The 25,705-nt window shown below is 39.9% G+C and overlaps 2 protein-coding genes across 2 annotated transcripts in view; one reads left to right on the forward strand and one right to left on the reverse strand.

Moving 5' to 3' along the window:
* Nucleotides 1–182: 182 nt before the first annotated feature.
* GTPBP6 (GTP binding protein 6 (putative)) lies at nt 183–11,043 on the reverse strand. Its single transcript, XM_042867335.1, has 10 exons — nt 10,656–11,043; nt 8,474–8,611; nt 7,967–8,037; nt 6,214–6,344; nt 5,253–5,323; nt 4,651–4,809; nt 2,692–2,900; nt 1,774–1,922; nt 1,309–1,461; nt 183–868 (listed from the first exon to the last, which is right to left on the reverse strand). The coding sequence occupies exons 1-10, from the start codon at nt 11,041–11,043 to the stop codon at nt 727–729; spliced, it is 1,611 nt and encodes a 536-aa protein (XP_042723269.1). The 3' UTR covers nt 183–726.
* Nucleotides 11,044–11,212: 169 nt separating this feature from the next.
* Nucleotides 11,213–25,705, forward strand: part of LOC122178204 (cohesin subunit SA-2-like) — a 57,370-nt gene continuing 42,877 nt past the window's right edge. The window contains exons 1-7 of the mRNA XM_042868243.1: nt 11,213–11,275; nt 11,599–11,750; nt 16,545–16,629; nt 17,231–17,377; nt 19,337–19,433; nt 20,450–20,556; nt 23,947–24,018. Coding sequence (XP_042724177.1) covers nt 11,707–11,750; nt 16,545–16,629; nt 17,231–17,377; nt 19,337–19,433; nt 20,450–20,556; nt 23,947–24,018 — 552 coding nt within the window. The 5' untranslated portion in view covers nt 11,213–11,275; nt 11,599–11,706. The remainder of the gene's footprint in view (nt 11,276–11,598; nt 11,751–16,544; nt 16,630–17,230; nt 17,378–19,336; nt 19,434–20,449; nt 20,557–23,946; nt 24,019–25,705) is intronic.

Raw genomic sequence — 25,705 nt, forward strand, 5'->3', positions numbered from 1 at the left:
CCACATGCACGAAGTGCTGTTCTAACTCAGAATGTTTTTCTGCCTATCTTTTGTACCTTTCAAGTGTCTTGGCTCTTTACCTAATAAATCTTTTTTTGTGTACTAAAGACTGAAATACAGTTTTGTTTCTCCTTTCTGTAATACTGACGTTTTTTCTGTAAGAATTGACACAGTAGTGGGTATTGTGGATGAAGATGCTCACAGCTCACTTTTCACTTTATTACTTGCTTAAATATACACATCAGTGTTGTTTCTGCTTCACTGCAGTAATAAATGGCATTTATTTAAGTAAATATTCAAGCAGAATACGTGGAAATATCTCTATTATTTATATACAGGCAACAGTGTTTTCTTCAGTAACTTTCATTTTTTGATGACCAAGGAACACCTTGTCTGTAACAAATATTTTATTCTGAAAAATGGGATTAAAGTCTTTATGTGATGTAGTATTTTCCTGAAGGTTAACTTAGATGCCATCCTGTGATTCCACATTTGAGGTTCAGAGTCAATGACTATTCCAACATAAAAATTACTGCTATCCTTGCTCTTGCTGCCAGAATGAAGCTCAAAGCTGTTGTTTTCAAACAAAAGTTTTCTGAATCACCGTCCATTTGTACAATGTGTCGAAAGCATCAACTGGTTAAGAAATAAACTCTCCAGCATCCAGGCCACTAGCTTAATTCCATTCTTCTTAATGAGATCAGTGTCTTTTTTGACAGAAGGATTTCATGCTACAAAAATCTTACTGCTAGGAAAGAGGTTTCTGTATCTGCCAAAAGCAGAGTTGCTGATGATCACCTTCACCCTGGCTGTACCATCATCAGGCATGACGTCTACGTCCTGAACCGTTGATTCTTTATAGAGCCAACTGTAAAAATGAGTGTGTATTAGCATCTTAAAGGTATCCTGAAGTGCACAAAATGTGATCTTTGTTTTTGGTCTACGTGTTTCAATCTAAGTAATTCAACGCCATAAAAGATGAAGTTCCTCACTTAACTTTTCTTTTGCTACTTGCTGTTTGGAAATAAAATATAGTAATTACATAAATGTTTCAGATCTCTGGTTTGGATTTTTTCCCCAGAAATCTGGCTCCAGGACCAGGTGGAATGGTCTTTCAAAAAGTTACCTTACAGTATAAACACAGTATCTACCATGGCTACTTTCAATAAGCTATCAAACAATTATCACAACAGTTCCTAAAGAAAATTAAAATCAGTGTGGTATGTTTTGCAAATTTAAGACTTGCAAGACTGAGTTTCATATCTGTCCTTCTTAAGTCTCAAGTCCTTAAAACTCAAAATTGTTTACCTTAGCTGAGGTCCCTGTAAGTTGACTGTAATTGTCAGAATCTTCTTTCCCGTTGCTTTCAGAATTTTTTTCTCTATTTCTTCTTTCAGCTCTTCTAAACCATGCCCATGTAGAGCAGAAATAGCTAAAGCATTTTCTTCAGTGGGTTCATAGCTGAAAAGTAATAATTATCCGCAAGTTTGTAAGTAAAGATTAGACTGTGAAAATATTCCAAGCACAGACAATTTAGCTGTGTTACGTCACACATCTCTACAGAGACTGTTTCTTCTATGACACAAGTGATTTATTTTGAAATTTAAGGATAATAAATTAAGTTTTAAGACCATGGCTACATCTGTAAAGATTGAAAAACTTGTATATGTAAAGATGGAAAAACATGTATTCAGAAGTGTGTATTCTCTTCTAGAATTGAGAAGCATCCAGAACATAAGAAATGTTTAATTACATGTGACATCTCTTGCTTACCTTTCTATCAAATCCACTTTGTTATGAACTTCTACCATTGATTCCAGCAAATGGTTTGGAAGATTAAGATTCTTTAGAACTGATAAAACGCTTGCTTTCTGGAGGATGGTTTCAGGATGAGTAATATCCCTCACATGAACTATCAGATCCTAGCAAGCATCAACATACAGAAATTACTTAATGGAACATTTCAGTTACTGGGTTGTAGAGATTTCATACTATTTTTGCATTTGTTTTATACAAGCTACTTTCCTATCCACTAGAAAATATTCTGTCAGGTTAACACTATAAAATGAACTATCAGAATGCTATTAAATTAATACTTTCCTTATCCATAGCTCTTGAGATACTGTTACCAGTGATTCACTTAGGAAGTTTTATATAAAAGTTACCAGTTTCAAGAACATATACGATTAGAAATGTCACAAATTTAAGGCAAACCACGATAAAAACCAAGAAAACTCAATATTTGCATTCAAAATATTTCAGCATCTTTGCTCCAGACACTGTCTCAAACTTTAGAAAACAATAATGAAACGTAAATTTATTGCTTTTCACCTAACACATGAAAAAACAAAAGTGACAGCTGCAGTTAGCTTTTGAAATTCCTGTTATTACACACTCCAATCCTCAGAAGTACAGGCATCCAATTACCACTGAATTTCTTTATTTTTGAGGATACAAGCTTTGTTTATATCTCTGTCCTCAGAGAATAGAATAGTTCAGTTGGAAGAGACATACAAATAAAACCTAGTCCAATGGCCTGACCACTTCAGGGCTTGCCAAAAGTAAAAGCATGTTATTAAGGACATCAGATACAAAGAACAGCATGCCAGTTAAGTTCCCCCTTCCTGACGGGGCAAAGATTACCTAAAAGAAAACTGATTTAATTTTTAATATTTGTAGTCGACTACTTACTGAGTAAGCAACTTCTTCTAATGTAGCTGAAAAGGACTCGACCAGATTATGTGGAAGATCAGTCAGAAAACCAATAGTGTCAACATATATGACTGCCATATGTGAGGGCAGATAGCCGGCATGAGCAGTAATATCAAGAGTAGCAAACAGCTGATTTCGGGGTTGAATTCCTGCTTCCCCTGTCAAGGCTTTGATCAATGTAGTTTTCCCTAATTAAAATAAAACCAAAACAAAAAGAGAAAATTTTAATGTCTTCAAGTAAAATTTTAATTTGCAAGATTCAGGTGAGTTTTATAGTGTAACATATCCTTTTGTATCTAGTTCGCTAGTTTAAGTCAAGTCTAACCTACGACTTGTTATCTATATTGTGTCATGAAATCCAAGATAATCTTAACTTTTTAAACTTGGAGCTGGATTTAAGGCCACATCTGAGGGTTCTGCTGTGAAATCATGAGATGATCACAGACTGAACAGATCTGCACTGATCTACCTACATCTTACCTCTAAGACTATCTAAAGAATCATGCCAGTGACAACACTTCAAAACTCCTCTGTACTTCTGCTCTGAAATTAAACAATTTAATATTTCCTTGTTAAATCCAACAACCACCAGAAGCATTAATAATATATGTTTTAATTAGTTTTATGATTTTAGTAGGTGTTCTGTCATGAACAAAAGACTAGAACTGAACTTAACTTTTCATGAATATTTCACAGAATTTACAGTCATTATCTAGAATACATATGGAACACTTTAGCTTAAAGTACTTCCATTATGTGTGCAAAGTTCTACCACAGATGCTTTGTTGAATCTTCATTTTTAAAAGTAGCTTTAAAGTGTCAGTGTAACAGATTATAAAATTAGTGCAAGTTTCTTTTTAATAAAGATGTTGAATAATAAAATGAAGTAGTTTTAAAATAATATAAACTGAAAAAGTGTCTAGTCCAATGTCAATTTATGCCTTGCGTATGAGCTGTAAACTATTAGAAAAAAGAAACAAAAAAACAAAAAAAAACCTACAAAAAATAAGCTTTGGCTTTACTTACATTATCTTAAAAGCATTTCTTTAAATACTACACATTAATCAATTAAAAGCTACAGTGTCTCTTAAATTTCTCAGATTAGCTGCCCACCTCTCCTGAATTTACCTAGTGACCTGTACTGTTCTCTATCATAAGACATAACAGAGTCATAGAATCAGAATCACTAAGGTTGGAAAAGACCTCCAAGAGCATCCAGTCCAACTGGCCACCTACCACCAATATTTCCCCACTAAGCCATGTCCCTCAGTACAATATCTAAATGTTTCTTGAATACCTTCTTGGATAGTGATTCCATCACCTCCCTGGGTAGCCCATTCCAGCACCTGACCACACTTTTGGAGAAGAAGTTTTTCCTCTCGTCCGACCTGAATCTCCCCTGGCTCAACTTAAGGCCATTCCTTCTATCTCCTCTTAGTTAATAGGATAAGAGGCCAACTCCCACCTCACCACAATCTCCCTTCATGTAATTATAGAGAGCAATAAGGTCTCTCCTGAGCCTCCTCTTCTCCAGACTGAACAATCCCAGCTCCCTCAGCTGCTCCCCATAAGACCTGTGCTCCAGACCCCTCACAGCTTTCTTGCTCTTCTCTGAACGTGCTCCAGGGCCTCAATGTCTTTCTTGCAGTGAGGAGCCCAACAACAGGACACTAGCAATAGTCTTCAACACTAAACATAAAATCCTTTCACACAATAGGAATTGGGAATTTCTCCAGAACATGTCTGCAGAAACATCTTACTGTAACAAACATTATCTGCTTTCCTAATTATAACCTAGTTGACATACACTCATTACACAATCTAAAACTTACTTAAAATACAAAGCCTATTTATACTAAAATCAGATTCTGGCTAGACATTTTTATTAAAAATTAGACAAGGTAAGCTTTTTTGTGCTACAATTTTGCTTTTGCTTACCACAATTAGTATAGCCCATTACTGAGATAATTGGAAACTCGCGTTTTCTGCGCTGAGTTCTGAGCAAAGATCTTTTTCTTCTTAGTTTCTCCAAGGCATTCCTAATTTTAAGTTCTTTTTCTCTCAAGAGACGATTCTGTGTCTCCATGAAAGTTTCACCTGAAAAATACGTAAGAGTAACTGGCAGAGCAGTCTAAAACAGAACAGTAAATAACAGTTGGACATCTGGAAAGTGAGTGAGTTACCACTAGAGGATATGACATTATAAATAAGCAACTAAAACTATGTACTCTTGCCAAACATAGAATCACAGTGATAAATATTTATTAAAACATACACTAAGAACTTTAGAATAACCATGTACGCTTATGATGTTCTCCTGTGGTAACAAATAATTTGCCCATGGCCACTTATTGAGCATTAAAACTTTATTATGGTCACAATTAAGATTACTTTCCCACAAATCTTTTGTACGTTCACTTAAGATGAAGAACACAAACTGCCTTTCCTCCCAGCCTCCCCCAGTAAAATAAGATGTAATTAATTATGTTAATTATGGAGAAAAAAGAATCCTCTAATTCATGAAAATATTTCCACTTTACCTGAGCCCATGATGTATCTTGATCCACCTCTCTGCTGATCTAGATGAGACACCTCAGTTTTTAGATTTGACCTGGCAGTGCAGTAATAATTAATTACAAGCGGACTACTTTAATAAAGCTATCTTAAAAAATGTCTAGCAAATATGTAGCACTATTGACATTCTAACAGTACAGATGAAAACACTAGAAGAAACAGGTGTAAATAAAGACTGCTCATGGGGAAAAACTGCCTGGTGAAAAAATCCATTATTTCTGGCTCCCCAGCTGTGGTTTGAAAAACGATGCATCTCAGTAAATTATACTGGTTGTTCTGAAATTTCAGAAAGCCAAAGATGACTGATACATCCATGCAACTCACACCAGCTTCCATGTACAGATGTTTCTAATTCATAAATAAAAATCAGTGCCTTTAATATTTCTTGTTTATAGCTTTCCTCATTATAACTATTTATTTTATATAGGAAATACATCTATCCTAATTCGTATAGAATCTTGCAATCCATTTTCCACATTAGAAAGAACCAGGAACTTTCAAGCAGAAATATATTTTGTAACATTATTTACTCAACACTCTGGTTTTGTCTTCAGTACTGTACAAGTTTAAGGCAATTACATTAAAGCAAATATTTCAATGTTCATAGAATCATAGAATGGCCTGGGTTGAAAAGGACCACAATGATCATCTAGTTCCAATACCCTGCTATGTGCAGGGTCACCAACCAGCAGACCAGGCTGCCCAGAGCCACATCCAGCCTGGCCTTGAATGCCTCCAGGGATGGGGCATCCACAGCCTCCTTGGGCAACCTGTTCCAGAGCGTATGCTCCTGGCAACGATTGAGAATAGGATGCAACAACTGAAACAGCATCATTTTTCTTTACAGTACAGTACTATACTGTTAGTGTAAAAACATTGTCACAAAATATGGAAATATCAGTATGTACTTTGGACAACTTGAGGTACCTGAGGAGTGGAATTTCAGCCAACGCAATCTGGAGTTTTGCTTCCTTAGTTCTTGCATTACAACGAAAAATATGAAGCACAACTGTATATCTGTCAAAGACTTTCACACCCCAGGCATCTTCCAGTTCTTTCTTTAGCCATGTAAAACAAAACAAACTAGACGTTTTCTGCCCAATAACAGAATATCAGTAAATATCTTAGTACACAGGATTACGGTTAGCTGGATTCAGAGGATTCTCTTTAAATGGATGGATAATGATTATGAGCACCCCAAACCAAAATTTTGATAGGGCAGAAAGAAAGATGAGTTTAGAAGGCAGAACTTTACACGTAGGCCCAATTAATTCAACAAGAATCCTTTTATTGCCTTGAATAGATTCTGAAAACAGGTCTTACAGGACATCTCACAGCATTAAATAATGAAAAAAAAATCTCAGTGCTTAAGCCCTTACAAAAAATAATTACTAAAAGCTCTTATGGCAAAAGATATGGATAATAAAGAAAAAGCAGAACAGTTACTGATACTAAAAAAAACCATATATACATATATATATATATATATATATATGTACAGACAGGGAGGAAGCCAGGACAATTATTGCATGACCAGCCTTCCCTGAAGTACTAAACCCCTCACCACAAACTGCCCAAATTCAGAAAAAGAGAGTTAAGGTACTTAAAGTATGCAGCAGTTTCCCATCACCATCTCTAAAATCCAGAATGATCTGTAAGTGTTTGATCCAGAATGACCTGAGTATTTGATTCTCATATACTTTCTTGAATCAATACCCCGTCAAATTGCACTTAGATCTAGATTTGAGAACAGATTTTTAGTAAATCTTATACTAAAAAGACAAACTCGGAATTATGGAATAAAAAGTAGATGGTAACCTTTGTGAAACATTTTCAATTTCCGTTTCATCAGTAAATTGAAGTGCTCAAGATAACTGTCTCTTAAAGGTATCTATCTGTACTCATTTTACAATCCAGGGAATGTATTCAAAATTATCTGCAAAGGATTAATGTTTGCTTACGGTGTTTGTATTATTTTACACCCTGGATGACACTGTACATGCAAAAAAAGGCTAGTAAGTATTTATTCTACTTTGCCTAAGTATTTTAAAGAGCATTAGGGTTCATCTGCCAGTTATTTTACTACCACAGTGTTAAAAAAAAAAAAGTAAAAAAAAGCTGAACAGCTAAGCATGCTTCTCCCCCCAAGCAATCTATCCATTTGCAATACATTTTCTTTTTAAGAATCATCAGGAATTAAAGTTCAAATATATAAAAAATTGAAACACAGGCTTGCTTTGAATTTATAGCTCACATACAATACAGCAACCGTAGCACTACAGAAAAGAGATCCAACATCTACAGAGGTACAGAAACTAGTGCATGCATCTAATCCAAAACCTTGACATTTCTTCACAAGAGCAATGTTTTCACCCCCATGTTGTATAAAAGACTCGAGTAACTTTTCCAACGTTTTACATGGAGCCCGTGGCAGAAGTTGGAGCAAAGTCTAAATGGCCATTAGGCTGCAGGAAAGTTTCATGCATGATGGCTGCATAAAATACCCTTAAATCAACTGGAGAAACATAACAAATTAAGCTTGCTTTTGACAAAATTCAGTCCAGCTGGCTTCGTTTATCATCATTTGCAAGTTCAGAGCCAGAATTGACCCTACTGATATCACCAGCATCTTCCAAATAACATTGTGCAAAGAATATGATTTGATACTATATTTAATTACCTTTGTTACTGAAGATATTCTTTCCACATTCAAGAAGACAGCTGTCACGTGGGGTAATTTTTTAATCTTTTCTAGAAGATGGATTGCCAATACAAAATGCAGAGTTAAATGTCGATTCTCTTTTTGAAATATACAGAATATAAAACCACTTTGCACTGAGCACAGAGCTCGTAAAACACCAAATGACATCATACTCCTTGACCACAGAACAGTCGTACTTGCACTGATTTCACACTATGTCAAAAACAGCTGCCCTTCTCACTTATGCCAATCACTTCAACATAGAGATTAAGTTACCAGACATATTTTCAAATAAGTATGAGTCAATTCTATTCGGTGTTGCTTTTGTTACCTTTTAAAAACACCACTTTGATTTGTTAGCAAAGCTATTGGATGGATTACAAAACTCCTCTACTCTTCCTCAATGTTTATACCTATCCTCAAATAGTTCAGCTATAGAAGGTTTCCTCTGACAAAGATGCAGTGCTGAAAAATCTCAGTTCTTACCTGTCAAAGCCTCAAAGTTTCCTTTGCCAAAAATGAACTTCTTGTCAGGATTTTTAGTAGGAATAATTATTTTATCTAAAATTGTCCAGTTCTGAAGGGTATCTACAAGAGCAACGGCTTCAGCAATCTGTAATTCAGCTTTAGAAACACACACACAGAAAAAGGAAAAAAAAAAAAGATTGAAACCTATCAGTTGCTTAAATTTCCAGTAACTATAAGACGTGCAGGAACAGGGAAAGACTGTAGTCAACACCTAAATTCTACTAATTTAATTATTTCAAACAGCAGCATAAGGAGCTGTTTAAACTCATAGTTTGATGTAATTTTACTACACAAAAGCATCTTGCTACCACTGTAAATTATTTTTATGGTTCTTGATTTTGAAGAATTTTGGATTTTGTAATCAAGAAAGCCTTTCGCCTAAACAGTGTGCTTTAGTCTTAAAAAGTAAGATGAGTAACTGGGTTTAAAATAAACTTACTTCAGACGAGCACAAAAGTATGTGATTAATTCCTTGCTGTTTTGTAGCAATATGTAAAGAATTATTAATACTGCATACTTTGCTGTCTTAGTTTCAGCTGGGATGGAATTGTTTTCTTCAGAGGGTCTGGTATGATGCTGTAATTTTGATTCTAGAAGAAAAACAATGTTGACAACACTGATGTTTGTAGGTGCTGCAAAGCCGTGTTGTATACAGCCAAGGCCACTCTCAGCAAAGGGCCTAAGGAGCTGGGGGGGAAAAAACTAGGACAGCTGACTTAAACTGGCCAAAGGGATATTCCATACCATATGACATCATGTGGAAGGAGTTTTGAAGGGGGGAAAAGTTCATCTCTCATGATCATATCTGTATTATACAATGACTTGTTCATGTAAGTATCTACACTGATTTCTGATGTGCTTAAAGGCACAGATTTCAATCTTGTTCATTTTAAACATCTCCGGTGCAAAGCCCTGTACAAAATAACATGGGCTACAAGGGTCTATCAAGAGCAGTAGATTCAGCTGCTATTATTCTGTACAACTGGACCGAAAGGTGCCTTTATATGAAGGCCACTCCAAAAGTAATGCTTTCTATTTAATGATGTTGGTCCATGACATCAGAAGCAGATGTTAATGGTACAGCAGTTGAAGTTGGACCTTCACACCAGCGTTCCATTACATGTGGTTGCTGTGTGACAGATGGCAGCAGAGGGACAACCTGACACAATGGTGTCTAACATGGAAGTGCAGATGAAACAAATGTGTGTCACTGAATTCCTCCATGCTGAAAAAAATGGCACCGACAGTCATCAATGCATGCTGAGCATTTATGGAGAGCAAGCAGTGGACATGAGCACAGTGATGCAGCAGGTGGTGCATTTCAGCAGTGGCATGAGAGATGTGAAAGATAAGCCACATTCCAGATGGCCATGCACATCCATCTCCTTCACTGGTGCAGATTTTTTTGCTCGCAGCATGCAGGCTCCTGTTCAGTACAGACAAAAATGCTTAGCTAATGGTGATGGCTGTGCTGAAAACTAGTGTTTGGTGGCTGAGGAATCACTCTATCAAATAATTTGCTCTTTGTATCTGTTGTAGTTTCTGTGGAAATAAATAGGAGGCTCTACTTTCTGAGTGACTTTCTGGGTTTTTTTTTTCCTCCCAGTTCTAAAGTGAGAACAGTTATGCAAATCCTGTAAAAGTTACAAATTTTATTCTGTAAAAGGATAATTTGTTGTAATCTGTTGCACTGATGAAACTAAATAGAATTTAGGCTCCTCCACAACAGACTTCAAGGCCCTGACAAGAGACGTACTGGTGAATGTGCCACAGAATCGTAGAATTGCTCGAGTTGGAAGGAACCCTTTAAGCACAGCTAAGTCCAAATCCCCTGCAACGAACAGGGCCACTAAGGATAGGGACTACAGCTACATCAGGCTGCACAGAGCCCCGTCCAGCCTGACTTTGGGCATCTCCAGGGACGGGGCACCCAGCACATCTCCGTGCGACTCGTGTTCCTAAGCGCACAAAACCACTCCTTCACTACCCCGACAACTTGCCTAAGGCCGCTCGTTCCCTGCTCTGCCCTGCTGACAGAGCGCAGCCCCAATGGCTACAAGCCCTTCCCGCCTGCCCCAATCCCACAGGAGCATCGGGGACTGCAGACGCCGCCTTCCGCCCGCCCGTTGCTCCCACCCACCCGTGGTGAGCAGCGGCTTCTTCGGGCCCCACCTCACCGCCGGCTGCACCACAGCCACGCGGTGCGCTCCGAGCTGCGGCCCGAGCGGCGAGGGGCCGAGCAGCTCCTCCAGCTCTGCGTCATCTTCTTCGTCCTCCTCCTCTTCCTCATCTTCATCGCCGTCATTATCATTATCATCATCCCCGCCGGCACCCGCTCCTCCCTTCCACCGCCCCCTGCCGCCCGCCCGCCCGTCCGGCGGCCGCTGAGGAGCACACAGGCGGAGGGCGGCGGCGGCAGAGCCGAGCGAGCGGCTGTACGGCGGTTTCAGGGAGCGGCGGGCCGCGCTCAACGCCCGGCGGCAGTGCAGCAGCAGCAGCGGCGCCCGCAAGAGGCGGCCGGGCCCCATGGCGCGACCTCGACGAGAGGGCGGGCCGTAACGGAGGCCGCGCGGCAGGGGCGCTCCGCGAGTCTGCGCGACCCGCCCCGCGTGACCGCCATCCCCGCCGCCGATTGGCTGAGGGGCGGCCGTGATTGATGCCGGGCTGCGGGGCCGGGGCCCGGGTCGCTGCGGCTGAGGAAAGGGAGGCGGCGTGGGCGCGCGCTTGGCCGTTGGGGCGACGTCCCCTCACGGCGGGCAGGTGAGTGAGCCCGGCTTCCTCTTGCCCCTCCTCGTTCTCTTCCCGCTGCCGTCGGTTGGGCCGCGCCCGTCGCCTCGGCGCTCTCGTCTGGTTCCGCGTAGGCGCCCGGGCCCGGCGGGCTGGTGCCGTTACCTCCACGAGAAGAGGCCCGTGTAAGGGATGCAGGAACGGGACGCACCTCCTGCGGGGCTCCTGCCGGCTGCAGGGCTCCCAACCCCGGACCTTCCTCTTTGAATTCATTTTTCTCCCGGAGCTGCGTTGGCATTTGGAGGTGTTAATGAACTAATGTGTAATTAACCTTTCTCGTTTTCTTCTCTCGACAGTTTGCTGCTGCTCTGCCCGCAGGAGCCGCGGCGGAGAAGCGGTGCCGTTAACTTGTGAGCGCGGCCAGGTTAGCTCGCTGCCTGTGCTGCTGAAAGAATGCGGTGGAAATGATAGCCGAGCCTAACGCAGCCTGTAACCTCCCCAGCCACAAGTAAGGCCCGACACGGTCTCTTGGGTTTTGTGTTGTGTGGGTGTCAGGGTTAATAGGGGTATTTCACAGAATCACAGAATGGCCAGGGTTGGAAGGGACCTTAAAGATAATGAATCTCCGACCCCCCTGCCACATGCAGTGCCACTAACCTCCACGTTTAATGCTAAACCAGGCTGCCCAGGGCCCCATCCAACCTGGCCTTGAACACCTCCAGGGACGGGATATCCACAACCTCTCTGGGCAGCCTGTTCCAGCACCTCACCACTCTCTTTGTAGGGTATTTGTGATGTACTGAGGTTTGTTACCAATGTCTGTGTTTTATTATCTTCAATGTATTGTTTAGCATCCTCTAAACGTGGTGTTTTGTGCTGGTCTTGGTCTTGTTTCTGTGCCTCGTTCATTGGAGTGCAAATAAACCTAGCCTGTATTAGATATTAGGAGGAAACTCTTCACTCAGAGGAGCTGGCACAGCTGCCCAGAGAAGTTGTGGTGCCCCATCCCTGGAGGTGCTCAGGGCCAGGTTGGATGGGGCCCTGGGCAGCCTGAGCTGGTGGGGGGCAGCTCAGTCCACAGCTGGGTGGGCTGTGGGGTTCTTTCCAACTCAACCATTCTGTGATTCTGGGAGTAAAGATGGACAGATTTGTAGTCTTGGCATGTATGTTCGCTTCAGTAATGTTTAGAGTGCTGAAATGGAAGAGTGCTAAGTTAATCTGTAGTCTGCCTGTTGGCACTGTGTATTCCTTTCCAACATAGGGCATAGAGAGAAGATATACTTGTCCATAGCTGCTTTCACAGGGATATGCAAGTCTTCTTCTGCCTTTCAAAGCATGTGTTTTTAAGCATCAAGTTGAGGTGATTTATGAATCAAATTTGCTCAAATTACTTAAAGGATGGAACAAGGGAGTAGAAAGAGCAGATATAGAAAAGTTGATAAATGTGGGCATATCCTGTGTAGGTTTCAAAGAGTGAAACTTCTTAGGTATTCAGTATTAACTTTTTTGGACTCATTGTAACTTGTCCTTTGCTGTTCTGGTCACCTTCTGAGCAGGCACACTTCATGTTTTTTCTTCCCTAAGCTTTTGGATGTGCCCTTAGTCCATGATGCCAATCAATGTAGCTTGCCAAATGGCTTTTTCGGAATGTTTCATCTGTAGTCAACCTTGCAATGTCAAAAGTGGCAGCATGGCACCTGGCAATTGTTTAGCTGAACTTTTGATGTTGTCTCAAAAAGGTGAAGAAGTTAATTGAAAAATTATACTGGTAGGATTTGTTCAGTAATGTAAAAAATACAATTAGGAATGTAACCTCAATGTTAAGGAGGTAGTTTTCTTTCTGAGTCTCTAAGTCAGCTCGAAACATTTATTATGTTGGGAAAACTGAGCTCAGAAATTCTCACAGTAGCATTGTTTGAGGGCTGGAAGAAGGGCTTTGCTTCCTTCCTGCTTCAGGAGTTTTTATTTCATCACTAAGGCTTCTAGTACTTGTGAAAGGACTGTATTGTGGCAGGAAGGCATGGTGAAAGTGCACCTTTGAGGCACGTGTAGCAGGGTCTAAAGGTCAGAATTATGATGAGATAGGAGTGGCATTCTGCCTGTGCTTTCTTACTGATCGCTGACAAAATAAATGGTTGGGAAGTGTTCCTTACTTGTGCGCAAGGCAGTGAGTTGAGGTATGTCAGAATGTTTGATTAGGTGCAAACTAACATGTGGAGAGAAAGAAAACAACACGTTGCTTCAAAATTTGTTGTACCTCCTGTTATTTCATGTAACTGAAAAGGTGTTATAAGTATTGTTATGCATAAGGATCGCTGCAGTAATAATTGTGTCATCTTTAGGGCTAGATACAGTAGTTCCTGTTTTGCTTGAGAAATTAAGAGAGTGTCTTAATTCTTTTTTGCAATTTCTTCTAAAGAAATTGTGCAGATAAAAAAAGACATAAATGGAAATACTTAATTTTGGAATGGCTTCGGTTTGTAGACTCTGGTCTAGCTGGGGCAGATGTTTACCTCCCTTATGAATAGCATTGCTGGAAATATCAATACTAGAAAAAAAAGAAAGAAAGAAATATGAGTGTTGATCATATATGGCATTGGAAATATTTCTGCCAAAATTAAATGTTTCCAGGTATGGGGATTTTTACAGCTAAATATGAAGGAGCCAAATGAGATCTAAGGGCTTTTCAAAGAATGCAAGTCAGCGTAAAATATTTGAGAATTAAAGAATACATTAAATGCAATATAACATACTAGTCCAGTTCATAATGAAGTTTGTACCAAAGTGAAAATGTCCTTTTTTCCTTCCAAAGCAGGATCAAGCTGTGAAGGCTCTTAGTAATTTTTTTATTCCCCCATGCAGTTTTACTGTTTAGGGACTTATGATGTGGAATCTCTTAAAGTAATTTTTAAGTGCTGTGGTGCACTGATAGCCAAAATGATTCAGAAACTGAATGGCTTTTTAGTACCTCTTTAGTGCTTAGTTAAATTCCTTGGTTGTTCTCAGCAGTGCTTAGCACTGTGTGAAAGTTAGTCTGACTGGTTTCATCACAGAGCTGTACTTTCATTGGAGTTGTTAGCCCACATGAGGAAGTTGTAGGTTAGCAGTCTTCTCATTATGGCTGAGCTTTGGTAAGCCTGCTATTCCATGTATCAAGCATTCACTGACTTGGTTAACCCTTTTGCTACTGGCAGATTTTGCCTGGCATAAGCTGACCAGAGTAGCAGCACAGGATCAGCGGACTGTTACGTGGAAGTGTTTTTTCTGTGTGTATAATGCAGTCTCAGGACCTCTAGGAGGCTCTTGGGGAAGAGCTGCATGAGTTAAAGCTTCATTGAGGTATAATCTAGATGGAGATATTAAAAGCAGCATGTGTTCAGACAAGTGCTTGGCTGAAATGTCCTGCAGCAATGTTGTTTTTCCTCTCATTACTTAAATATTTTAATTCAGCCTAAACTTGAGAGTATGTTGCATATTATATTGAGGTAAACTGCAGAAACAGATAGCGTGTAACAAAATGCCAGTTAGCATCTGAGCTGTAGTGCTAGTACAAGTATAAACACGTTAGTCCAGCAGTGTAATGTAGTATATTGTTAAAAAAATTAGAAATGAAAATGTTTAATCACATAGCAGAGGCAGTGCCTTTACATATAAGGATCATTCAGATCTTTTTTTATTTGTGGCCTGTAAAATAATCTGAGAAGAACTAACAAGCATTAGAAAAGCAAAACATCTTGTTGCTTGTTCTTTTGAAGCAGGAAGTTTTTGGTAGCGCTTCAGATTCTCTCAGATTCTGAACTCTGTGGTTCTCAATTACAAATCAAAGGGAGCGTTCTGAAAACTGCCAAGTGTTGTTTACGGCATGCTGACTTGGTTGTGAAGTACGGTTCTTTCCTTTTATTGCATGCGGAAATGTAGACAACTGATCTAAAGATTGGTTTGTCCTAATCTATTTTCCTGGCTTCCATCTGTCAACAGTATAGTACATTCTAAACTTTTCTGTAAGGAGAAGTTCATGGGGTGTAATTGGATTTTTCTCTGTAGGAGATGTACACGTTTGCATGATTTTATTTAGAAATTGGATATGTTTTAATAGAGTCTGGACAGCAACATAGGAATCTTCAGAAGTCCAGTGCTGCGTCACTTACAGGACAGTGTTCCAATAAATTCAAGAAGCAAACAGAGCCATGTTTAGATAGAAGTTTCTCACTACTGAAGTAACATCAGGACCTACATCCTGCTGATGGTGCACAGCCTTGGGATTTGCTTTGCAGAGTCATTATCTGACTGAAGCTGTCTTTGGAAGATGGGTGGTGCTTGTCTGGCATTGATAAACCTAGCAGGACTCAAGCTGCTTCTGCATCCGTAGCACGCTTAATTCTCCAACTGGGTATTGGAGAGTTGACTGTATCTGACAGTGTAATACACTGTTGTGTTCTCTGTAAAGTGCTCGCTTGTGTTAGTATGCTCTCTTGTTGCAGCAGTATCATGAACATTTAAGTGACTGTACACTCTCATATTTACTTTCTTTTTGTGCCTTCTTATAGTACAAGTCAACTGGCTTCATGTCCTGGCCACCGTAGTTTAAAAGGAGGCCATAGCAGCCAGCCACCAGTACTGGACCTGCTGCACAAGTGGGATCTAGCTCGTCTGCTCAAACATGACCTTTCGCAAAGCATATTGTTAGCATTGGGAATGCTGAAAAATGGCATGATTTCATTGCAGATAAATGTATGGCTTCAGATCCCCCAAAAGGTGCATCGTTGTTTATAAAATTATTCTTCCGTCATATTAGCAATGACCTGCAAACAAAAATTATTTTTTTGTGTCTTTTTTTTCTTCAGCATGTTTTACAGAGCAAGTAAAACTTCCTCTTGTGTTAGGCTGTGGATCCATCAGGTGTTCTCTTGTGTAGAGGATCCACAAAGTGGCTGTATACTTGAGTTATTGATTGGTGGTGCAAAGCTCTTACAGGCTGCTTTAAGTCAACATCAGCTTTCTGTTTCATTTATTTGCTTTCTTTTTTGCTTACTTAATTTCTCCTTCCTTGATGTCTTTGATAGTTTCTTTAGTTTTCTAATTACCTGTGTATCTTCCAGGAAAGGTAATAGTTTGAAAAAGATTCCAAATTTCTGTTGCGGTTTTAAAGTTAGTTTTTTTAGTGACAAAATATCATTTCCAAGCCATTCTATGTTGGTAGGAATATTAAAACACGTATGTATGTTCTTGTTTTCTTCTGTGGTTTGTATCTATTTTGGTTCTTCTCACTGCTAACTGCCTCAATGTGCTTGTTACTCTTCAGAGAGAATGCTGTCCGTGATGAGACTGTGCCTGAGTGTACTGTGCAGAACAGCAGCTCTGTAAGAAATGGCAACCTGAAAACGTCTGTAAGTTTGTCTATTTTGTTTATGGAATTTATTTTCTCACATTCAATTGTTACAAAACGGAGTATTTCAAGAAACAATTGCAACGCAGGGTATCCAGTTAGTGGCTCCAGCTTGACCCCCAAATTCTGATGGCAGCAGAGCCTCAGCACTGTCTTTTGAACAGTCACTTCATTTCGGTGTGTGTTCTTCCTTAGCTGTGCGTTTTGCACAGCTGATGTCAATTTGCAGATGGTCTGTTCACTCTATGGGTGAAGAGGTGCAGGGGAACTTTTGTGCATACTTTTGACTCTTCAGAAATTACAGTTAGCATTGGAAAATGCCTTATGGGTATTACACAGTTGTTCAGAGGCTTCTTTCATTAGCTGCTTTCCAGTTACACCTTGCTATGTTTATGACTTGTTGAGGAAAAAGTTTCAAACTGGTAAATCCTTCCCTTGTAGTCACGTTTGACGCCGTGTCAGTCTCATTGAGGCTTAAAAGTTAGCAGTCTGGGCAAACCATTGCAATTAGAGTAAGGCAAACTTGTTATTAAGGAATAATTAATTTATCTGTGGTTGGTTGTTATTTCATTTTCTAATGTACTTTCTTTGACTCGTTTCAGAGAGAGAAAAGGAAGGTCCGAGAACAGTGTGAAAACATAAGGAGAAATTCTTCCAGGAGCAGAAGAGTGAGCCAGCTGCAGAATGGAGAAGTGGTCGAGGCAGTTACTTTGTTTGAAGTGGTTAGCATGGGGAGGCAGGCCATGCAGGTATTTCCAGCTCTGAATTCTGAGAGAGGTTGGTGGAGGGAAGGTGGGAAAACAGTGGTTGTTTCAATTATTTGTACTCTGGAGTGTTGAAATTTTGTTCTTTTTCTCACATGGGTGGGTAAGAAATGTGTGTTTGGAAAACTGGCATGAGCATGGTTCTTGCAGAGAACAGATCTTTGTTAAATTAGTGAAAATAATATTTAGAAGGAGGAAGGACATACGAAGGCTTCTCCAAAAGTAGTGCATCCTGTTTTATTATTTTGGCAGTACCCATTAGAGGAAGATGTTGGTAGTACGGTAGAAGGGGTTGAGTCTTCCTGCCAGTATTCTGTTACATTCTGTTGCAATAGATGGCAGTAGAAGGACAGTATGACAAAATAGTGTCTGACATGGAAGTGTGAATGAACCAAAGGTGTGTCACTGAATTCCTCCATACAGTAAAAAATGGCACCCACTGACATTTGTTGATGCTTGCTGAGTTTTTATGGAGACCGAAGAGTGGATGTGAGCACAGTGAGATGATGGGTGGTGTGTTCCAGCGGTGGTGACGTGGAAGACGAGCCACGCAGGCTTTTATGAGCTCAACATGCAGGCTTTCATTCCTTGCTGATGAAAATGCATAGCTAATTTTGGTGAATGTATTAAAAACTAGCCCTTGATAGCTGAGAATTTGCTCTATCAAATAGTGTTATTGTGCTCTCTGTAGCTGTTGTAGATTCCATGGAAATAAATAGGAGGCATTACTTTTGGAGCCACCTACGTATGTACCTAAAGCAGTCTTGCTAATGCAGTATTTGGACGTGAGAAGCCAGTAATGCTAAAAAATACAGAAAATATTAACAGGAGGAAACTTTGTTGTTCAGGATTCTGAAAGTCAGGCTTTATTTATTTATTTATTTATTTATTTTATTTATTTATTTTTTTGAGGAAGCCTTTCTTTTAGCACTTTTCTTTTAAATCCATTCCAGTGCAATTTGATGGCATGTTTCATAACCATCAGGTTCCCCATGCTTCTGTTTAGTTAGCAGTTTTTTCCAGTGTGAAGAAGTCCACCTCCCCATACTGTGTATGAGCGTGTTCGTGTCTGTGTGTTATGTTTGTGTACGTGTCTGGAAGATTAAAACTGGAGCTTCAGTTGTTTTATATATGGATATATGTATGCCTCCACTATGTAGTGTCTCGCATGTATGCATGTGTGAAAAACATATTTCTGTTTTGCATAAGAGGCAATTTTTTTCACAATCTGCATCTGGATGGGCATTTTCTGCCACAGCCATAGCTGTGTTATCTTGAGTATTGCTCCCTGAAGAGTCCAGCTTCTGCTGTATGAAACTTAATGGGAAGGACTTGAAAAAGCAGTAGCCTGAGTGCAGACTGCTACTGCTGGAGGTTGTATGGTACTGTGGGTGGGCTGAAGGCTGGATGACTCCTCCCAGCAGACCTGTCACATACAGGCTGTAAACTGGACTTCAGTAGAATTGAAATTTAGGGTTGGTTTCTAGGTTAAGTGGGCTGTTTCAGCTTTCTGCACAGACCAGCTATTAGAGGAGAAGAGAACATGGAGGGACTGTTGCTGATACTAATTACTAACGATGCAGAAGTTTTTAAAAGTCAATCCATTACTTCACTGGTGGCAAGAAATCAGGAAAAGGGTGTTTTGGTTTTTGTGTGTTAAGTTTATTAAAGCTGAGGTTGTTTTCCCTACTAATGGGGAGCAGAGAGTCTGTGAATGGTAACATTAGCTCAAGCAGAACTTGGGAATGAAGAGTTCAAGGCTACATTTTGCCTCAAAAGAGCCTATTGTATTGTTAGAAATGGAACAAAATGATGTGGAATTTATTGTCATTTTCATAATTTAATGGAGACAGTGGAATGTTTGTGTCTATTGTGGATGTCCTCAGTGAAGTGTAGCATGCTGTGTTCAGCTCTTGACTAATGAGTTCCTTTAATCTGTTCTAGTCTGTGGTAGACGATTGGGTTGAAGCTTACAAACAAGACAGGAATGTGGCACTTCTAGATCTGATCAACTTCTTCATTCAGTGCTCAGGCTGCCAAGGTAATTGGCTCTCTTAAGAGCTTTTTTGATTGCCTGTGGGTGAGAGTAATCTGAAGTATGTTTGCTAGGTAAAAGCTTCAGAATGGCAAATAAAAGATTTAAGAAGACTACATTGTTAAAACTTCTGATTGTATTTCAGCAGTTAGAATATATCTTTTACACATCAAATTCTTTTTCTGGCTCTTCAACTAATATGCCCCCTGTGGAAAATGTTTTGATTGACAGTGGGCTAAGTTTTAGTAAATCTTTGAAGTAAATTCTGCCCAGAGAAAGCAGAATCATAGAATATCTCAAGTTGGAAGGGACCCCCAGGAATCAAGTTCAACTCCTGGTTCCACGTGGGACCATCCAAAATTCAAACCCTACATCAGAGAGCATTGTCCAAACACTCCTTAACTCTGGCAGATTGGAGCTTGTTCCTGGGCCAGTCACCCTCTGGTGAAGAGCCTTTTCCTAATTCCCAACCTGACCCTGCCCGACACAGCTCCATGCCATTCCCTTGGGTGCTGTTGACATCATGAGAAAGCATAGGCCACCGTGAGGCTGCCCCTCAGTTTCCTCTTTTTTGGGTTGAACAGAAGGGACCTGAGCCACTCCTCACTTGTCTTGCCCTCTAGGATCCTTTACTATCTTTGTAGCCCTCCTCTGAATGCCCCTTAACAGCTTTATGTCCATGTTTTGTGGTGCCCAAACCTGCACACAGTGCTTGAGTTGAGGCTGTAGCAGTGCAGAGCAGGAATGGCTAGCAGGGCTGAACCTGATGCACCACAGCATACAGTTGGCTCTTTTGGTTGCCAGGGCAAGTAGCCAAATAGCCACACAAGGAAACACAGGATTGATTTCTCTAATTTGTATTTTAGTTCCATTTCATCTGTGTTTCATACGTCTCCCTGTGTATATATTGCCCATACCAGTGTAAACTCTTATCTTCTGGTATTTCTAAATTTGACCTGAAGTTCTTACTGTGCTTAATGTTATGCGTTTCTCAGTATTCTTTTTAAAATTCACTTGTTTAGGTCTGGTAACAGCAGAGATGTTTCAAAATTCACAAAAACGAGATGCAAACAAAATTCATTCAGACAGGATGGATGTCATGCAAAAAATGACAGAAACCTTTGATGAGGTAAGTGCAGCTTTGACTTTGTGACTTCGTGTGTGTGTGTGTGTGTGTGTGCACATATATGAACAGTAGGATTCACTTTAATAAGAAACTTGAGCGGAGTTCCCACTCCTTCTCAGGAGCTGTATTGCACTCCCTTTCTTCAGAAAAACAATCTTGTTTTCTCACAAGAGAAATTTGGTGTTGTAGTGACCTATTTTAGCATCAGGATTTTTTTTTTTTTTTTAATAAATGACTTCTTTCAGAGTTATTAGGGCTAACACACTTGATGTTTCTGAATCTGTCTCTTTTGATAGCAACTTATAGTGAACCAACATCAGATGTTCTGCAGCACTCTCACAGTTGCTTCTGTACTTTTTTTTTTTCCCTCTGAATTGGTTTGTCAAGCTGCAGCCATCAGCCTAACTTTAACTGAGCATCTCTCAAAGACCAGCTGCTGTAGAAATTCCCACAGAGGATGAATTTGCCAATGTGTCTTTCCTTGTGTTAGAACTGTACTAGCTTTTGGACTAACTTTTGACAGGAATGACCTGATAAATGTCTGGCCAAGTGAGTTATTAATCTGGCACTTCATTCCCAACTTAATTAACCCCAAATAGCATTCATTATAGGCTGCATACTCTGGAGGGTACATGGACGTGATTATTGTGAGGGTGGTGACACAATGGAACACATTGCCCAAGGAGGCTGTGGGTGCCCCATCCCTGGAGGCATTCAAGGCCAGGCTGGATGTGGCTCTGGGCAGCCTGGTCTGGTGGTTGGCGACTCTGCACACAGCAGGGGGTTGAAACCAGATGATCATTGTGGTCCTTTTCAACCCAGGCCATTCTATGATTTTATGATTGCTGCCATCACCCTGGGTGTGTTACTGCTCTGTAACTGTTTCTCCTGTCCTGGTAGGTAAAAAGAAAGATTCTACAGCTGTCTCAGAAACTGTATTCTGCATTGCTATGATAGCAGCACTTTTGAGATTTGACTTGACTTGGGTTTTGAGACAATGTAATGTGCTACTTTTGAGAAGCATTTTACTCATGAAAAATACTAAGATGGTAATCCATGTGTTAGATACTCTAAATCTTCTCTCAATCTTTTTAAATCTGTTTAGTTCTGAAATGCTCTTGATCTGTTTTTAAATAGACTGACTGTAAAATACATTCCTAAAATAATTTATATGGAATGAAATATTCCTAAAGATAATGTCTGACAACTTGTTTGGTTTACTTTTGATATGTTATGACTATCAAATTAGTATAGAAGAAATGGTGTCTGAGGTGCAATTGTTTTTTATGTTAACCACGTATTAGGCGACTGAGAAAATGTTTTGGGATTAAACTCATTTTTTTTAAAGCAGAAGTGTGATAAGAGCGAAGTCGAGTGTTGTTTTAAAATGAATTGTTTCCTGTTTGTGTTTGCAGGTTTTTTTTTCTCATGAGGTTATCTTTTTAATAAATAAAATGGAAACATGATTTAATAACTAAGTTACTTGAGAAGTAGGGTTGTGCAGGACTATTTACATTTACAAAATTTTTAATGGAAACAGTGGCAATGCTGTAAGAAGTATGAGAGTGGAGAGTATTACCGTTCTTCCTTGCAAAATTGTTGTTAGTACTGGTGGAAAATTTTGGTGGAGTTGAATCTGGCAGGAGATGTGAGGGACGGGAAGAGAAGACTGCAAGTATATAAACATCGAAAAGAAAACTGAGAAAAACATGGCCACGCTGCTAAATGAAGCAGCAGTCCTGGTGACAAAGGATGCAGAACAGAAGGAGGATCAGGTTAGGAGCACTTAAGCAAACAGAGCATCAGTAAGTCCGTGGGCCCTGTTGGGATGCACTTGCGAGTGCTGAGGAAGCTGTCTGTAATATTTCTCCAACTCTAAATGCTCTGTTATTCTGTGAACAGGCTGAAGAATAGGGCAGAGAAGAACCTCATGAAGTTCTACCCCAGGAATTCCTGTGTATTTAAGGAGAAATAAATATATGCACTGTTAAATACTGGTGGCCAGCAAGGCAGCCCTATGTAGTAGGATCTTTGTGTCCTTGTGGATGATGAGATGGACGTGAGCCAGCAGTGTACCTTTCCAGCAAAGAAGGCCTTCTCTAGGTAGAACATCTGTTGCAGGTTGAGAGTGGTGATCCTTCCTCTCTGCTTATACTGCTGAGACACACCTGGAGAGCTGAGTACAGCTCTGGGTTCTCCAGTACAAGATATGAGTTTACACAATGGAGTCCAGTACAGGGCCGCAAAGATAATGAATGATTTTTCATTTAAAGAGAGGCTGAGAGAGGTGAGACTTCCTTCTGGACAGAAAGCTCAGAGAAATCTTATCCATATGTGAAAATACTTAATGGGATGGAATGAGGAAGAGGAATTGAGCCTCTTCTCACTGGTGTTCAAGGAGGTAGCTTGTACGGGTCTTGGAAGCACATGGCTTTCATATAGTGATTCAGAGGCATTTATGTACTCTTTGTGGGCCACAGCATACCTCACTGGGGAGACGGATTTGTCTTTAGGACTGCTGCTTTTTTGTTTTTCCCTCTTTCTTAATCTATTCTGTTTCTTTTTGCTGCTTTTCTTCCTGTATGAATTTTATTTGTTGCAGCAGTTTATTCTGGAAGCATTCAAGGCCAGGCTGGATGGGGCTTTGAGCAACCTGTCTAATGGGAGGTGTATAGCAGGTGGTTGCAACTAGAAGATCTTAAAGGTCCCTTTCAACCCAAATCTTTCTATGATTCTTTTATAGGTTCCTCTCCCATTTCATTGCTGAAAAAATTAATGAGAGTATAAATAAGCTTATTGCTTTAGTGTATAGCCAGGTGGCAATAGAAGTGCTTCATGGAATCTAATAAAAGCTACAGACTTTGTGCCTTCTGTTTTGTAGTAGTTGTAGATTTGAGGAAACATTTCTGAAAACATGACAAACACTTTTTCACTCTGAAAACATTTCTCTATAATTTCAAAAGCTCAGAATGTGTATTTTATTTTAGGACTTTAGCTGTTTAACAGTACCTAGTTACTAGATGTTAGGAATGGATACTGAGATGCTGGGGAGGTGTGTATTAGAACTAACTATGAGAGTTATACATGGTATACATTTTCTTTAAAATTTTAAAAGCAAATTGCTTCTTGTAGCAAGAAAGCTTTTTTAATTAAAAAAACATTTTTCTTTATATCTTTGCTTGTATATAAAGAATAATGCAATGAGAAGGGATTAGATTTTTCTTAAGGCATTGGATTGTGTGAGCTGTATATAGTATAAATTATTCTAAGTTGTAATAGGTTTTTAGATACAATGTGTGGTTGGTATTATTTTTTATTATTACTCATTATGTTTATGAATTAACTGTGACACTTCATTGAAAATCATTTACATTTCTTTCTTGTGCATTGCAGGAAACTGGATTGCAGTACAAGAAATTCATTGCCTATCCTTGGATCCTAACAGTTACTTGGCCAGTGGATGTGGTAAGACTCTTGTAGTTCTCTTTAACTGTAGTGTAGCATTTTCTGTAGCTGCATCTCAGCTACATAATTCTGCCACTGTCTCCAGTGTAAGGAAGTACATGAGAACTAGTGATACTAAAATGTGTATTGGTGACTAGAGATAATGGTGCACTCTTGAGATATACTTCATCTGGTCTGTTTTAGACCTCTGGTTTGGGTTTAAACCACTCGCATTTTGGAGTGCCTGTTCCTTGCTATTGATTTTAAAGGGATGTGAAGAGAGCTTACTAAGCTGGCTAAGTTGAACTGCGATGGCAGCCTCAACTGGCTGAGGTAATTTTCTTCCTGGTAGATGTTGTGGTGCTGTGTTTTGCATTTATGATGAGGATAATGTTGATAAGACGTTGATGTTTTAGTTGTTGCTTAGCAGTTCTTATGCCATGTCAAGGACTTTCCTGCTTTTCATATTGCCCTGCCAGTGAGGAGGCTTGGAGGGGACAGAACCAGGATGGCTGTCCCTGATTGTCTAGAAGGATATACCATAATCTGTGATCTCATGCTTGGCAATAGAACTGGGGTAGGTTGGCTGGCAGGGCTGCTGTTTTTTGGGGACTGTCTGGGCCTTGTTCAGCTAGCAGTGAGCAATTGTGCTGTGCATCATCAGCTTCAGTTTTTTGGCTTTAATTTTTTTCTTTCTTTCTTTCTTATCCAGCTGTCCTTGTCCCAACCCAGAAGTTCTTGTACTTTTTCAATTATCTCCTCAATCCCACTGAGGGGCAGAGAGTGAACCAAAGGTTGCATGATGCTTAGCTGTCTGCTGGATAAGCCACTCCACCTCCTGTAGTGTTTTAGGGGAGACTGGTGCATTCCCCACCCCTTCTAGCAACCTTTATATGTGCACATGGAGTTTTTGGCACACATTTTTGTTCAAAAACTTTCTTCATAAAAATATTCTTTTGTGAACACAGACATTTGATCAAAAGAATATTTTCTTTCAAAAAAAAGAAACAGCTTTTCTGTAATAACTCTTCCCATACATCACTTGCAGCATTCCTTTCCTTTCTTATTTGGCACTTGCTAGTAATGTAAAGTCTGAACTAAGTCTTGTAACCTGATCAGGAACACATCTGAGATTCCATATTTCCTGATACATCTTGGGTTGCAGGCATTCCTGAATCTGCCATCTGTCTGCTTTCTTCCTGGCGTGGTCATAGAATCATAGAATCACCAAGGTTTGAAAAGACCTGAAGATATGTACTGTGAACACATTTGTAACTTGCTCTTTTCATAACATCAGAAAGATTGCCTATTGCTGTGTCTGTGGGGGTTTTAGAGATTTAGATACCTGTATTGGTGGCGCAGGTGAGTGACTCAATATTTGTTTTCAAACTGTAGTCTGATTTAACTCTTTGTGCTGGCAGTGCTGCTGAGGAAAATAGTCTCATCCTGCCCTATGCTGCAGCTGTTTGTTTCTGCTTTCCTGCTGTCAGATCTCTTGTTTTAAGACACTTTTGTGTGGTTATGTGTTGAACCACTGCTGAAGTTTAACCCTGGTAGACAGCTCAGCTCTGCACAGCCACTTGGTCTGCCACCCTCAGTGGGATGGGGGAAAGAATGGAAATGTAAAAGTGAAAAATTCATGGCTTGAGATAAAGGCAGTTTAACAGGAAAAACAAAAGCTGTGAAAGAAAAGCAAAAGAAGGAATTT

This window comes from Lagopus leucura, unplaced genomic scaffold, assembly GCF_019238085.1.
Source record: "Lagopus leucura isolate 7727_CA_CO unplaced genomic scaffold, USGS_WTPT01 Super-Scaffold_100001, whole genome shotgun sequence".
Lineage (NCBI taxonomy): Eukaryota > Metazoa > Chordata > Aves > Galliformes > Phasianidae > Lagopus > Lagopus leucura.